We start from the raw sequence: 15,991 nt of genomic DNA on the forward strand, positions 1-15,991 counted from the left end.
ACCGACGTAAGACGAGGTATACCTGTATATCAAAAATTAGTCAACAGAATATAAGTGACACAACTTCAAATAGTGTATAAATAGTTTAATATATTATTTAAAAGTATCAAATAATATTTTAACTTATAATCTGTTTAAATTTTAGTGTAGTTTGGTTGTGGAAATGTATTGTTAATTGATCATTACTTAAATGTACTGTACAAGAGAGAGATTAGATATATTTTTAATTTTGCTGGAGTTGGAGTCAACCTACTAAAATTATCAGGAGTCGGAATTGAGTGTTTTTTACTGACTCTACAGACCTGGTTATAAGTCAGCAATGCAATTGCAACAGCCATAGTTTGATACATGGAAATGACTGTGCAATACGTGCTTGTAAACAGATTGCTACACACTCCAGTTGGCCATTTCATCCATTGTTGCTTCTACCAAGTGGAAGGTTTCCATTGTAATTAAACTTTTTCAATTCAGCTTTGAGTTGATCTGTCTGCTGATTTACATCAGATTTTATGATTAGCTTTGTACAACATTGTGACTGAAAAACTACGCTATTGCAAGTTTTGTGCTGGGTTCCCAAAAGGTAGCAGCCATTCACAAGGCTCAATAAATGGAGTCTGCCTTAATTTTTTGTAGCATTATCATGAGGGAAATTTTTTGGCTGAGGTAGTGATGGATGAGAAGACATGGATGTAATTTGGAAATGTCATGCCTCAAGAAATCTAAACAAAATGGATATACAATTTGTTGCCATACAAACTAAAAAAAGTTCAAAAAACCTCATCTAACAAAGCTTAAGACTGCTGTATTTTGAGACCATAGTCATGTTGAAAGTTTATGGAATCTGGTACAATCATCACTTCAGTAACATACTGCATGACTCTTAAATGCTTACGGAGGGAGATACAGAACAAGAGAAGAGGCATGTTGTGATTAGGTGTTATTTTTTTCCATGATGTAAGCTCTCCTATCATAGCAAGAAGACAGGAGCTTCATTAAAAGCTTAGATATGAGTTGTCAACCAACTCCCATCTGAATTTTGCAAGTAGAGATCATCCACCATATACAGCCTTAACTTAGAATTGAGTGATTTTATCTGGTAACCCAAATGAAAGTGTAGTTGAGCAAGTGATGGTTCAAGACTAATGAAGTATTGAAAACTAATATGACTCATTGATTATGCACCCAGACAGCAACTGTGAGGAAGGTATACAAAAACTGGTGCTACAATATGAAAAGTGCTTCAATTGGGATGTCAATACAACTATTTAGAGAAGTAACATTATTATGTATTTAACTTTTATGTATATTATAAGTTATTTTATTGCTCATGTTTCTCTCTTCTAACTTATCAGGAGTTGGAAAACCTACCCTTGTATAAAATTATTGTGGATATATGGCAAAGAGTTGGTTACATTTGAATGATTATATTGTAGCTGTGATTTGACTTTGTGATCATTAGCATATGTTCTAGATTAAATTTAATAAATGTTTAGTATTTATTAAATTTTATTAAAGAATAATCGTTTTTGTTTGAACTGGTCTGGAGAGATTTGAAATTGTAAGTAATTTTGCAATGTACTTGTTTTCCTAATAAATAAGGAAACCATTTAAAAAGATCATTCATCAAATTAAATTTCAAGCTATAAATATTACCTGATTCAGTTGAATAATACATGCACTTTTTCCCAATAAATCGCGCCAGAAAGTCGGAGTGCACAGTTTATTTGCAACAAATTTGGCGATGCAACCCATAGTCTAGGGTACTTCCGGTTACTAAGTGTTTTACTTACTTTGTTAGTGATAAATTTTGCTTTACGATTGGATGACTTCGCTTAATACAATGCTGCAATATTATTAAATGTTTTTGTGCAACTAATTTCCTGAAAATTAGGTTAAATGAAGTAAGTTAAATATATAACTTAGACCGACAGTAAATAATCTTTATTACCTATTGTGTTTAAGTTGTTGGTCAATTAGTTTTTCACTTTCAATTTGAAGTAAACACTGTAAAGAAGTGTTACCTTCCTTTTATTAGTAAATTAATTTATCATAAAATACATTATCGCAAATTGCAGATAATTTCTCTCTATTGGATATACAAATGATTTTTTCCCCCCCTTTGTATTTTTATCTTTTAATACTATGTGGACTTGTAAGCTAAGTACCACCACATTGAATGCTACAAAGCTGTTTGTTGGAGAAAAGAATGATGATTAAAATGATGCCAAGAATGTTAAAAAGGGGGGGGAAATGTATAGCTCTTGATTTAGGAACGAACCTGACGAGTAATGAAAAACTCATGGTAGCTAATTGGAAAAATCTGTTTATCCTTAATGTATAGGTGATGTCTTGGCAATTTTAGAAACAATATACTGCAAATAAAGCATGGATAACATCAGAATTTTTTCTAACTAGCTGAAAAAATAAAATGAGTAGCTGAAGTAATTAATAGATGAGAAACATGTGAAGTAATAAATTCTACTGTAATAAGTCACATATTCTCCGAAGAAACAGATGGACAGATGTAACATGACAGAGTGAGACAGATGTATGTATGAATTCCATTTGAAGCCAAATATTTTTTTTTTTTTTTTTTCAGATCTTGATATCTTTCTTCATGGAATATAATTTACTGTTTCTTGTTTATTATCGACTCTAAAAAAGTATTGACATCTATAAATCGAATAATTCTAGATACTAATATTGAAAATTATATTTACATAAGGCATTGGCAGACAAAACTAAAAATTGAAATCTTAGTATATTTAGTATAGTACGAAAAATTGAATTCAATAAGATACATTGTTAGATTTTGTGGTTTATTTTAATCGGACTAAATGAAGTAGATTAAATGTTGAGCCACCTTATCAGCATTGTAATTTTGCTTATTTATATTAGAATACTATATCAATTAATACCATAGCAACAGACGATTTGGTCATGCCAATTCTGAATACATTCTGAGAATTTACACGAGTTGGAAAAATATTTACAATGGTTATTATATAACTACTCGTTTATAATTTTGATATAATAATTAGTAGTTTATTATTATTATTATTCTAGAATTTATATTTTAAATTCTAGAATATTAAAATCACAAAATAATGCTACAATATCATGTATTAAAGAAAAAGAAAGAGGAAGAAAAAACGTTTGACGTTACTGCCGTGATCAATATTTCTCTGAATTTCTAGTCATAGATTTAAAATTATTTATCAATAAATAAGTTTCAAGTATACTAAACTGGTTTATATCAAATTATTTAAATTTAAGTTTAAAATCAAAGTTTCAAGAGAAGTTTTTTGTGGAAACATTGTGTGTTCAGTTTATTAAAACTATGAAAAACTAGAGCCATCAGATATCTAAGAATAAGAAAGATTTTTATTATATCTTAGAACTGTTTAGACAAACAACAAACAGTTTTTAAGTATAAAGTTTAAGTTTCTTTTTAAGAATAGTTCTGTAGATTGGAGAAAGTGCATGCCAATTGATAATGCTACTTAAAATACATAGCATTTTGTACTTAAAACACACCCAATGATCACATTTTCTTTTAAGAATTTTATTTGAAAAGAGAAATAAGCAGGGTTCTTTAATGCTAAACTGACAGTGAAATTCCATTCTTATTCATAACTATTATTTTTTTAAAAATCTTTTGATATTTTAATATCACTCCGAGTTCCAAGTTACATTGCATTGTTAGTTACAAAATATTCAGTGAAAGGTGTGTGTAGTTTTTACACACTTCTTATTCAACTGAGGTGCCTTTTAATCTCTCTGAGAATCTTGATTCCTATATACCGTATGTTGTGTTATCTCTTTAAATATTCAAATGAATATATTTAAAATTTTTTCTGATTTATATTATATTTGTCTTTTCCATTCTATAGAATTATATTTCAAAAGAAAGGATAGAAATGTTAATTTGCTTTGTATGTAATGTAATGGGGTTTTGTATCTGAAATTAGCAAAAAGCAAAATATAGATTTTGCTAAAAATATAAACTATTCATCTTCATTTCTGTCCTGTCCAATCAACAGGAACTAAAGCAGTCTTCTTTTACAGAGACAACCTTTTATCAGAGGTTGTGTCTGCAGCATTATATAAAACAGTTTGAAGAAATGTTTGCTGGTGATAAGCCAAAAATTGTAAAAGTATATACATAATTTCAATAAAAAAGGCAAATGGTATATTCACAAAATATAAAATACAGAAGAAAGTATTTTATATCTTGTGAATATACTATTTGCCTTTATAATTGAAATGAAATAAATTTTGCAAAATGTGAGATCTGTGTGTTTAATAAAAGTTTTTCTAATTGATTTATATACATTTCAATTCATTTCTGTTGCTTTAAAAATCTGCGTAACTTGGCATATAAGATACCTTACTTTCCAGCATATAAGACGACTGGGCGTATAAGACAACCCTTGACTTTCGAGAAAATTTTCCTGGGTTAAAAAGTCGTCTTATACACCGGAAAATACGGTAAATATCTCTTTTCCTAACTACAGTTTCTTCTTTTTAATGTTTCTAATGTGCAAATTTGTTCATATTTGACAGAGAAATAAAAGCATTAAAATGTGAAACTGTGTTTGATCATAAATTTTGTTATTCCTTTTATAAGATTACTCTATTTTGCGCCATTAAGTAACTATTACCTAATTGCATTCTATTTAGTGTTCAGATTTTATACTTTTATTAACACTTTTATCCTGATGATATAGTGCCAGAAATTATAAGAATCAAAAATAATTTTGTTTGCTAATTTAGAGATTTTGTAATACTGGAAGCAATATCTAAGATGATGATTTGGATTCGTTTACGTTAAATTCTTTGAAGCATTGGATATCTGCGTCTTTAAAATAGATATCTTAGTTTTATAAAATTATTTTAACATATAATTATTATTGAATTTATTCTTGTGTTTCTTGTTTATCTTATTAATAGGAAAGAATAATCTTGTGTTTATAAAAAAAATATAAAGGAATAAATAGATCATTGAATTTAAGAGTAGGACGTGATCACAGATGAAATCGGAAATCAGTTTGTTCATTTTGAGGTCTTAGCTTTTAAATAAAACAAAAAAATGTATATTGAACTAAAGATTATAAATTATTCTCAAAGTTAAATTCTTTAAATAAAGTTCTTTGTAATTGTCAAATTATCCTGTTTTTTTTTTTTTTTTTTGATTAAACATTTTTTGTATATCCATATAATAATCCTAATTATTCTTTTTAGATCCTAGACATCAGTTAAATAACAACCGTCATCACGTAACGGCTCCGTTACCCATCGAAGACGAAAGCTATATTCCGTCAGTAGCTGCTCTTAATTTAGAAAATGAAGATACAGAACTTCAGTCGCATCAAAGTCATTTCTATACTCCCATGCCATTTCATAAAACAACAGGGATAAATATCATTCTGTCTCCTGATAGGTATGTTTTCTTTTAATAAAAAAAATATTTACTAGACTATATACATTGGTACAAAATTTATTTATGACAATGACCTCAGAATTCAGTTAAAGATGAACTTCAAGTACTGAACACCAAAAAATATTGTAAAAAGGAAAATTTTCATATTGAAATTATTTTGTCTAACTTCTAAAACACTCATTCAGTTAAAATAATTTAACTTAGATAATGTAAAGTTAATACAAATATTACATACATTTACAATTTAAATAATTTCATTAAAACATTATAATTTTTTGAATTTACTGGTAGTCGGTTGCGGGTTTGCATCTCATAAATGGGCCGACCACGTGAAGTTTTTCGGTTTCCTTCACAAAGCTAACATCTAAATAGCCAGTTTCTTGTAGAAAGTCTTTCTGGGAGGCATCTTTCCTGGCAAGATTTCCAGGTGTTGCATTGCTTTCTCCTATAATTCTATTCATTCTGAGATACTTAACTGCTTTCTTTATATGACATCATTGAAAGCATCATCTGAAAACACAAACTTTTGCACAGTTTGTAGTCCTGAATAGTAGAAATTTTCATGTCCAGGTGGTTGAGATAATTCGGATAGATTTTTCAACAGTGTATGGTTCATAGTTCTCTATGGGTCTGGACAAATATGTTTACTATGCAAATTAGGTAAATGACACATTAAAATTTATTAAACAGGTCTACCACAAGGTGAAGTTTGAGAAGCACTAGGCTAATGGGTTAATGTTACTCTAAGTGCCAAGATGGCGGCTTGTCTCTGATTCCAGTAAGGAAACAGTGTGATACACATTCTAACCTAACCTAACCTATTCTAATAAATTACCATAATTATTAGCAACTAGATTATTAGAATAGGTTAGGTTAGGTTAGAACGTGCGTCCCACTGTTTCCTTGCTGGAATCGGAGACGAGCTGCCATCTTGGCACCTAAGGTAACATTAAGCGTCTAATGTATGTCATTCGGGTATTTTGTAGTTGTATTTATATTCGTAGCTCTTCCAGTTTTTTAAAAATCATATTAAGTTTTTCTTTTACAATTTAAATAAAGATGCACTGTTGATGATGATAACGTTAAAACTATTACAGTGAAATGTTGACTTAATGTAATGGGGTGTATATATAATAAAAATGTAAAGAATGCACAAGTACTATTTATCAATTTTTATTTTTGATTTTTTGATACTATACCTAAAGACCAAGTTCGTAAGCAGTTCTTTAAACTTTGTAAACCATATCAAATGAGTTAATTTTAATTTTTAAATCAAAATATAAATAAATAAAATATATCAAAGCTAGAAAATTGTCTTCATTTTCAGTCTTTAAATGGAACACACAGACTTGTAGCTTTGATATATTTTATTTTATATACAGTATATTTTGATGTAAATACTGTCAACCAAAATTTAATTTTTACATATTTTTTTCACAATTTTAGTTTTAATAAGTAAGTCTTATTATTCTATCGCATTGTAAGATTGTATCTTAAAATCACTCAAAATTAGATATTATAAATTGTAATCACTTTGTGTATTTTTTTCATTTTGTTTAATGTTTACACAATTATTACAAATGTTCACTTTTTTTTACCAATAGTGCAGATTAATTTTAAAAACTAATATTGATTATGTGAAGAATTATAAAATGCAAGAAGGAGGAGAGCATTGCAAAATACCAGGGGATCAAACTAAGTTCCAAATATAATATATGGCAATATCAGTTGCCATTTGTAAATTTATCTGGGTACCTGCTGTTGATAGGCTGAGTCTTAAAAGCACCACTTGATTTTTAATGTTTTGGTGACAATGTTCTGCAATAAAGTATTTCGAGATAGGATGCTTAGAAATAATCTCTAGTATATAAAAATGTGATTATTACATATGAATAAAAAGTAAAAAAAGAATAGTTTGTGAAATAATTTAAATGTAATTCCGATTTAAGTTGTTTACAATAAGATTAAAATATTTATTTATTTCAGATGTATTGCAGTTAGAAATGACATGGAATTCTGTTGTGGTTATGTGTTTACTTCACGTCCTCTTCAAGTTAGAGAAAAACTTGTAGTAAAAGTATTAGAAACTGATAGATCTGAGAGAATTAGATATGAAGGAGCATTAGCTTTTGGTGTAACTTCTTGTAATCCTGCATCGATCAATGGTAGAGAATTACCCGAAGAAGCCGATAATCTTCTTGATCGTAGAGAATATTGGGTAGTTCAGAAAAATGTTGCAGATTCTCCGCAGAGTGGAGATGAATTGTCTTTCGCAATAACCGAAACAGGTAAGAAATTTATGGGTTTTATTATAATTTTGTGCTGTCATTGGATGATTATTAAAGAATGAAGAAATAAAATAATTACAAGTTAAATCAAACTTTACTGACTGAAACATGAACGTAACTTCTATGAGACATTCTGATTTGTCATAGACCAAGTTATATTTTACATTGTTATTCAAATGTGACTGTGTAATCATAAGTTATTGAGCAAAGTAAGTATTCATTCCCAAGTGGATCACACTAACAAAAGTGCAGCACTTGCCCTCATGTGCTGCACTTTTATTGAAAATAGGGTTACGTAAAGCCACAGCTGTCATCCACGATGCAGTAATATTTCAACTGATATGATTCACTTGTTTGTATAAACATCTGCCACAAACATTTTATATTTATTGCACTCAGACATCTTAGATAGTCACTCATTTGATTTCTTTATTTTAAACTGTAATTGTGTGTAGAATAATTGCAGCCTGACATGTTAAAAATTTTAGTAAAAATTTTAAATTAGTAAGCAGATGTTTTTTACTTTGAATCTATTCCCTCAAGGCTTTGAAGAATAGAACAAATTTATGAAACACTTCAACTCTATGACGGGACTAGGGAAGTTTGTTGTTTCGAGCAAAAACATCTGTTTAAATTAAAGTGGATTTTACAAAAACTTGTAATATCCAATGCCAGCTCATAACATTACTTTATAGTACCTTGAGCCAACTTAATTGTTGGTACCTTGTATTATTACAGGATTCTCATGTGTCTTAGAAATTCTTAAAAGTTCTTAACAGTCTTTTTTTTATAATTGATCCACATAAGCACCCATACAAAAAAAGTTAAAATTGTTCTGTTGAACAATTCAAAAACCAGATAGTGGAACAACCTAATGGTTATTGCTTCGATAGTTTATTTCCTCCACAGAAGTAGGTAAGATACACCGAGAAATTGCAGAAGACATCTTACAACAAATTTTTAACTTTCTTAGAAATTGAAAATTTATGCTGAGTCATACAAGGATTTATTATTGATTATATAAGAAAAATGGTAAAATTAGTATATTTGGAATGAAACTTGTTAAACGGCTATGGCTAGCTACTCTCGGAGCCAGGCAGAAATGTCATTTATCTTTCAAAGAAGGTAAAGAAAGAAAAAATTCATTGTTGAAGAAATCAACACTTTGTAGTCCAAAAAACAAGATTTCAGGCTGCAGTTAATGACTTACAAACATCTGCAGACAACATTGAGGATGAAACAGAATTATAACAGATGCATCAAATATAAAGAATACCATGGAACTATTGAGAAACTATGCTGTTAGTTAAAAATCTTAGATATTAATCCATCAGTTTCTTTTATAGAAAAATGTTAAGCTGCAAGATTTAGGATAAAGATATTAACTACTATCTGTGTAGATTATTTAATAATAAATAAACTTTTTTGTTAAAATAATTTCTTTCATGCTTATTATACAAAATACTATCTACTCAAATAGGATTTAGGTCTAACTTTAAACTAAATAATTAAAAAGACCTGCTGCATTTCATTTTTTTTTTTTTGTATCTATTCATTAAAGACTTTGAGATATTTCTTAAAACTTTTCTGAGTAGGACTGAAGTCTGTAAAAAGTACTTAGCACTCAATTTCCGATTTCTCTCAAAAATTATATATTGATACATAAAAAAGTTTCAAAAATTCATTTTTTAATGTATTTTTAAACCTTAAAATCTAATAATTTTTAATTTTCTTTTTAATAAAACTATTTATTCATATTCTATGTATCATATGTGATCTTTGAGAAGTTCTCAAATTATGGCTTGATTCATCTTTTGATGTTAAAAATACTTGATAAAATAACTCACCATTTAAGATGCACTTAATAAGACAGAGCAGGTGAAATTTCATTTTTATTAGTGTTGATTTGAGTTATGAAGAAAGACTGTTTTTGAATAGTGACAGGTGCAGTAGTGTGTATTTCTATAGTATTAATGTTACTTGTCTGCTGGATCACTGTCAGGCCTTAGAAGTTTTAATGATTTACAAAAATGACAGTCCAGCTGTTTTAATGAAATTATAAAATAATTTTGAGTTGATGGTAATAAAAAATGTGTATTATATGTGACATTGCGATTATAAATACAGCTTGTGTTGAATTTTAGAAACTGATATGCAAATTATATTTATAGCTATTTAATTTTGATTTTATTGTAAGCTCTTCTGTATTTTTACATCGGAGTAAAATTTGCATATAAAAGAAATCTTACCTGCGACTGACTAAAACAGATGAAATGGATACAATTTTTATATCCATTTTAATATAATAAGTTTATTCTAATAAAAAATTACCTGTAATAGTAAGGGTCCCTTAATAAATTGTGCAGCTACAAAATGGAAAAAGTTACAGACAGCATATTGTTTCTTAGAATATATATCAGATGCCATACTTTATATCATTATAAACTACTAATCTGTTTTCATTTATAGGTGCAGTATGTTTCACTAAAAATAATCTACCAGCACAAGTACTTATGTATGTTGATCAAACACAACAGTTATGGGCATTTTTTGATATTTATGGACATACATTAAAACTGCAAAGTTTAGGTAAGTAAAAGTTATTCCAGTTTTAAAGATTATCAAAATATAAACTTATTTAAATGTAACTTTCTGTGAAGTATTTCTAAAATAATTACTTTAATATTAAAATAAAGGAGGATAATTATAAGGATTTTTTTTTAATGAAATGGGAACACTTTATTCACCGTACAATAATGTGTGTTTAACAAAAAATCTTTTCACTTATTTTTATCATTGTATATTTTTATAGTACAAAAGAGAGAGTATAGGATACAAAATAGTACAAAAGATGAGTTAAAAAATATAAATTGTTTAAAAGAAACATTCTTGCAAAAAAAATTAGTTCAGTATAATTTGAATTTAGTTTCAGATGAAGATTCTCCTTGAATGGAGACATAATAAAGAAAACGTATGTGAAAGTTTTTGAAAGATTTTTTGAGAAATACTTAAAACTGTGTGCTTTATATATAAAGTTGTAGCTAATTTTAGGTTTTAACTTGATTAATCTATGAAGTTTGTCATCTAAAAAAGCAAATAAAATAAAACTTTTTAACATATTATATTAAAATATTAAAAATCAATTCATATTTTATCACTAGCTGATGTATCTGACAGTCAAGGTCCCTGAAAGAATGGAGTGCTGTCATGCAAAGATGATTTTGTGCACCCTTTCAAAGATCCTGCTTATACAAATAATGTAATGATATTGAAGTAGAAAAATAATCCAGTATAACTATCAGCCATGGCCAAAGTTATTTCGTTATTTGGAAAATTGGCAGTTTTTTAATTGTTTTTCTTTGATGGGGCTCCTTAAAGCTCATGGGACTTGGGGCAGCACCCTTACTCCACCCTCTCGTGTAGGGCCAGCCCACAATGCTAGGATTACCTTATGAAAATGTCAGAGCGAAAAACTACACGTGCTTTTGTTAGTTGGTTTCTTTTAAGACCAATTTTAGTCAGTTGCACATCATTATTTAGATTTCATATTCTTAATACGAGTAGTTGTTATCTTATGACTGACTGACTTCACAGCCATGACCATGACTGCTGACTGGTATGTATGGCAATGACTTGATTTGACAACTTCCATGTCTGGCACTGCAAGCTATATTCAGTTGGGTGTATGATACAGTAGAGAACTGAAAATCGGAATCAATTGGGGACTGGGATTGTTCAGATTAGGGATTTGTTCCGATTACGGTCTATGTACGAAAAAATATATTAACCTGTCCGATGTTCAAATTTTTTTCCGTTGTGTGTTGCTTCGTGTTGAATTTTCGTCGATTTTAAGCCTAACGAAAATTTTTATAATAATAATCGAGGCTATCGTATCGTTAAAAATTATTTCTTCATTTTGTATAAACAAAATAAATATATTGAAGAATATAAAAACATGAAAATTATACTATAGAAGTAAATTTAGTATCAAAAACGTTTGATTCAGCACGACACAGTCCGACTGAAAATCGTGCCGATTACCAGCGATTTCGATTACCAGGGTGCCGATTTACGACTCTCTACTGTAATTTACAATGATGATTGATGTTTGTTTTGTATACAAGGTTTAGTTATTATGAAGTTATGACAATAGCAAACATGCCAACTGTTTGCCTTTTCTTCCTCTGTTTGCCCTTATCACTTTTGAGTTTTTAATAATGTCCATGACTACTTACTTTTAATTTTCCTATTTTAAACAAGAACTACTTCCCATCATTTTTAAAAACCACACTACCTTGTGATCGGTGGTATAAACAGAAATTTTAACCCATGTGGGACAACGGTAAAACATTGTTAAGATGTTCCTGCATGAGATGTTTTCCCATCTAAGTTATTCAAATTCTGTGATGCCATCAGTTTGCCAATGAGACATGTGTTAAAAATTTCTGCATAAGATTGACGAGCATAAAAATAAGAAAACAGTATTTAGAGATATGATATTAGAATGGCATAAGACGTAAAAGCCGACTTATGACCAAATTGATTTATGACCTGTTCCACGGAACAAGTTACGGTCATAAGTTGATGACTACCTGTACTTAATTTAATTTACTTCCATTTTGGAAATTGTAAATTATCAAATGTGAAGTTAAATGCAGTGATGTTTCTGGTAGTGGATTTGTCCATAGGCAATGATGATATTGGGTTGTTCGGAAAGTAATTTTGTTTTTTCCATAGAAAAATAAACGCAATATTCTTACAATAAATATTTTATTGAATTATATATTGATCATTTTGATCAAATACCTGTTGTCATTGTTTCTGGTAGTAGCACGATTTCACATTCATAAAAATTTTTATCGTTGTTTACAAAAACTGATCCAAGTGATTTTTGACATTGTCATTTCAAGTAAATGTCTTACAGTTAAAAAAAATTTGTATAGACCGAAACAAGTAATAATCCGAGTGTGCCCGATGTGGCAAATATTGTTGGTGTTATAACACATCCCGTCTAAGCTATAACAGTTTCTGACGAGTTACCAAACTTGTGTGAAATTTGGCATTATCATGGTAAAACACTACACTTTGTTTGTCGATCAATTCTGGCCTTTTCTGTTTGATGATATTACTCAATTTGTTTACTCGATGGCAGTATACTTTTGAATCAATTGTTAAATTGTCTGGTAAAAGCTCAAAAAAAATTTCTTTAAAATCCCACCATAGAGCATCGCTCGTTAATAACACGTGGAACCCATATATCGAGCTTTGAAATGAAACCAATTCGTTTTAAGTAATAATAAATGGTTCAATTTAACAGACTAATTGAAGCAATCTGCCATATAACAACACGTGAAATCACTAAGAGATTAACTCTTAGTGATTTCACGTGTTGTTATATGGCAGATTGCTTCAATTAGTACCTTTATTTTGTTTTCATTGGCTTCGAATGGCCATCCAGAATGTGGTGTATCTTCGATATTAAAATTGCCAGAACACAATTTTGTAAACCAGTTTTGGCACTGTCTTTCTCTCAACACATCTTCTCCAAACATGTATCGCAATTTTTTCTTGTTTGAACAGCATTTTGATTTTTTAGTTATAAAAAAGCAAAATATGCCGAAAATGATGCTTTCGATTTTCCGTATTTGATGGGTTGCCGAAAAAAAAAAACAATTGTGCAGAATCAAACAAAATTTTTTTACAAATAAGCCTTAAAATGTCGGCTGTCGAAGTATATAATGAAAATGTGGTTTAAAATAAAATTGGCTGGTAAAAATACATCTAATTCCTCTAGTAATAAAAAACGAAATTACTTTCTGAACAACCCAATAGATTTGTTTGCCAAAAACAAACTTTTATGGTCATTTGAAGGAAATTTGTAAGCTTTTGTGAATTTTTCTATAAAATACAATAGACTAAGTTTGCAGGAAAGAATATAGATAAAAAGGTTTTGTATAAAGGAAAACAAACAGACTTAAATTTTCTTTCAGCTTATTAAATTGATTAAAATTGATTACTTTTGTATAATTCATGTATATATATAAAATGTGATAGTATCAATGTATAAATACTAAGTAAAGGTACATAATTAAAACAAAAGTTGAGTTTTCAAATATAATTTTGCTGGCCATTACATAGATGATCTGTTTTTTTTAAAATAATTTAAATAATAATGTAAAATTTTGAAAAAATATGAGGATTATTTTACTAAACATCTTTGAGGATAATGAAGAATGTGAATATTTTTTATAGTTTAATTCACTCATTAATTGTGCATATCAAATATATAAGAATTTAAATATGTTTAGATAATGATAAAATTTTTATTTCAAAAATAGGAACAATAGAAAGTTCAAGTTTTCCTAGAATACCGTACAGGGATGGAAATAACAGTTCAAACATAAATGGAGAGAGGCATTTAAATATGGGCACATCATCCCCTTCTATCTCTGGGCTACAAGTTTGTCTGCCACCAGACACTGTTCGTTCACCTCACAGTAAAGAAGGTAACAAATTGATAGCTAATGCTAATTACTAATAATATTTTATGAAGAGACGTTTTCGTATAAAACTGGAGAAAAACTTTTTTGTTTTTCCAGATTCGTTGATCGGTAGAGAATGCGTCGTCTGTTACGATCAGCATGTCGACAGTGTGCTCTACAGTTGCGGTCATTTGTGTATGTGTTACACCTGTGCGGTGCAGCAGTGGAAGGGCGAAGGCGGCGGACAGTGTCCCATCTGTCGGGCGGTCATTAGGGACGTCATTCGTATATTCAGAAGTTGATTAAAATATAATAGAAGAGTAAATTTAAAAAATTTGTCAATTCAAGTAACCAGTGTAAATTGTGGCGTGGATTAAATATAATACAGATGTTGCAATTATTGTATATATATATATATATATATATTATAGTATATATATATAATATGTACTGTTGTGAAATGTATAGATATGAATTACTGGAGATGGAGCACATAAGAATGCAGATTTACCTCTACAAAGAAAAATTCGTAACTGTCATTGCTTTCATAATTTGAGCGCATTAGAAAATACTTCTGGCAGCTAGTTAGGCAATTACTAACTGATGACCAAGAGATCATCCTTTTTCATTGCAATGCCCTGATTTTATCTATTATTTTAATAAATCTATCCAATGAAAAGAACACATATTTGTATATTTTTATAAATTTAAAAACCATTTGCAACTGCTAATATATTTTTTCTTTATTTCAGTTAAATTTCTTCTCGGAATAGTTTAGTTATATTTTCGTATTGCTTGTCATAAATTAATTCCCAGAAAACAATGATATTCATGTAAGTAAAGCTTTTCTATTTGCCAGTTGTATCTATTTACATAATTCAGACCAAAACAAAACAATTTTCAGACTGTATTTATAAATAAAACAAAACAAACAAAAACAAATATACAAAATATTCTTTGATTTAACAATTTTTTTTTTAAATGTGGCAAACTCAGTTGAACTTATATTTTAATATTAAAATTTGTATATATGGTAACATTTTATTTATAATAAAGCCTATTTAAAAATCTTTACGAATATATATACTCTTTTTCTTTGTTGTTAAAATGTAAGAAATTTGATTTAAGTGTTTACTGTAATTATAATTTTAACATCAGTATTTATTCTCGGATGAAATATGTTATATATAAAAGTAACTAAAACTGCCTGCAAATCTTTTCAAACTAGCAACGTTGCTGGTTCTTGTGATAGCGTCGACTTTCCTATTATCCGAACACCAATCGATTTTGTACGTCGCCAGAAACTAGTCAGTAGCCTTAAATATTTAAAAAAATGTAATTTAAATTAGTGAGAGAAGAGTAGAAATACTTGGCAGAACAATAAGATTGTGTAATTTTATTAAAATTTGATAGTTAAAATAATTATGTGAATATTTTTCGTGGCTGGAAGTTTTTGAAATTTACAGTGTTATTGCAATGTATATATATATAAACAAAGTGTTTTATATTTCTACTGAATTTATTCTATTGAACATTTTCTTTAGATTTTATCACGATGTATGTAAATTGCACGGCAACTTAGTTCGATAATCTATTGAAAATGTTATCTTGCCGAAGAAAATTTCAACGAATTCTATAGTAAAAGATTGCAGAGTTAAATATAATTATCGAAGGCTTTGCCTTATTAAATAAATCTAATTTTAATTATTTGTATATTATTTTTCATTACTCATTATAAATTGTATTTCAAATTTTTTTTTTCATTTTGGAATATTAAT

At 28.7% G+C, this 15,991-nt stretch overlaps 1 protein-coding gene across 2 annotated transcripts in view; it reads left to right on the forward strand.

Moving 5' to 3' along the window:
• neur (E3 ubiquitin-protein ligase neur) overlaps window positions 1-15,731 on the forward strand; it is a 43,006-nt gene extending 27,275 nt beyond the window's left edge. For both annotated transcript variants that reach the window (XM_067276812.1, XM_067276813.1), the window contains exons 3-7: window positions 5,245-5,443; window positions 7,430-7,731; window positions 10,201-10,320; window positions 14,070-14,237; window positions 14,331-15,731. In XM_067276812.1, the coding sequence (XP_067132913.1) occupies window positions 5,245-5,443; window positions 7,430-7,731; window positions 10,201-10,320; window positions 14,070-14,237; window positions 14,331-14,515 (974 nt within the window). In that variant the 3' untranslated portion in view covers window positions 14,516-15,731. The remainder of the gene's footprint in view (window positions 1-5,244; window positions 5,444-7,429; window positions 7,732-10,200; window positions 10,321-14,069; window positions 14,238-14,330) is intronic.
• The last annotated feature ends 260 nt before the right edge of the window (window positions 15,732-15,991 follow it).

Source organism: Centruroides vittatus, unplaced genomic scaffold (genome assembly GCF_030686945.1).
Source record: "Centruroides vittatus isolate TY-2023 unplaced genomic scaffold, ASM3068694v2 contig_717, whole genome shotgun sequence".
Lineage (NCBI taxonomy): Eukaryota > Metazoa > Arthropoda > Arachnida > Scorpiones > Buthidae > Centruroides > Centruroides vittatus.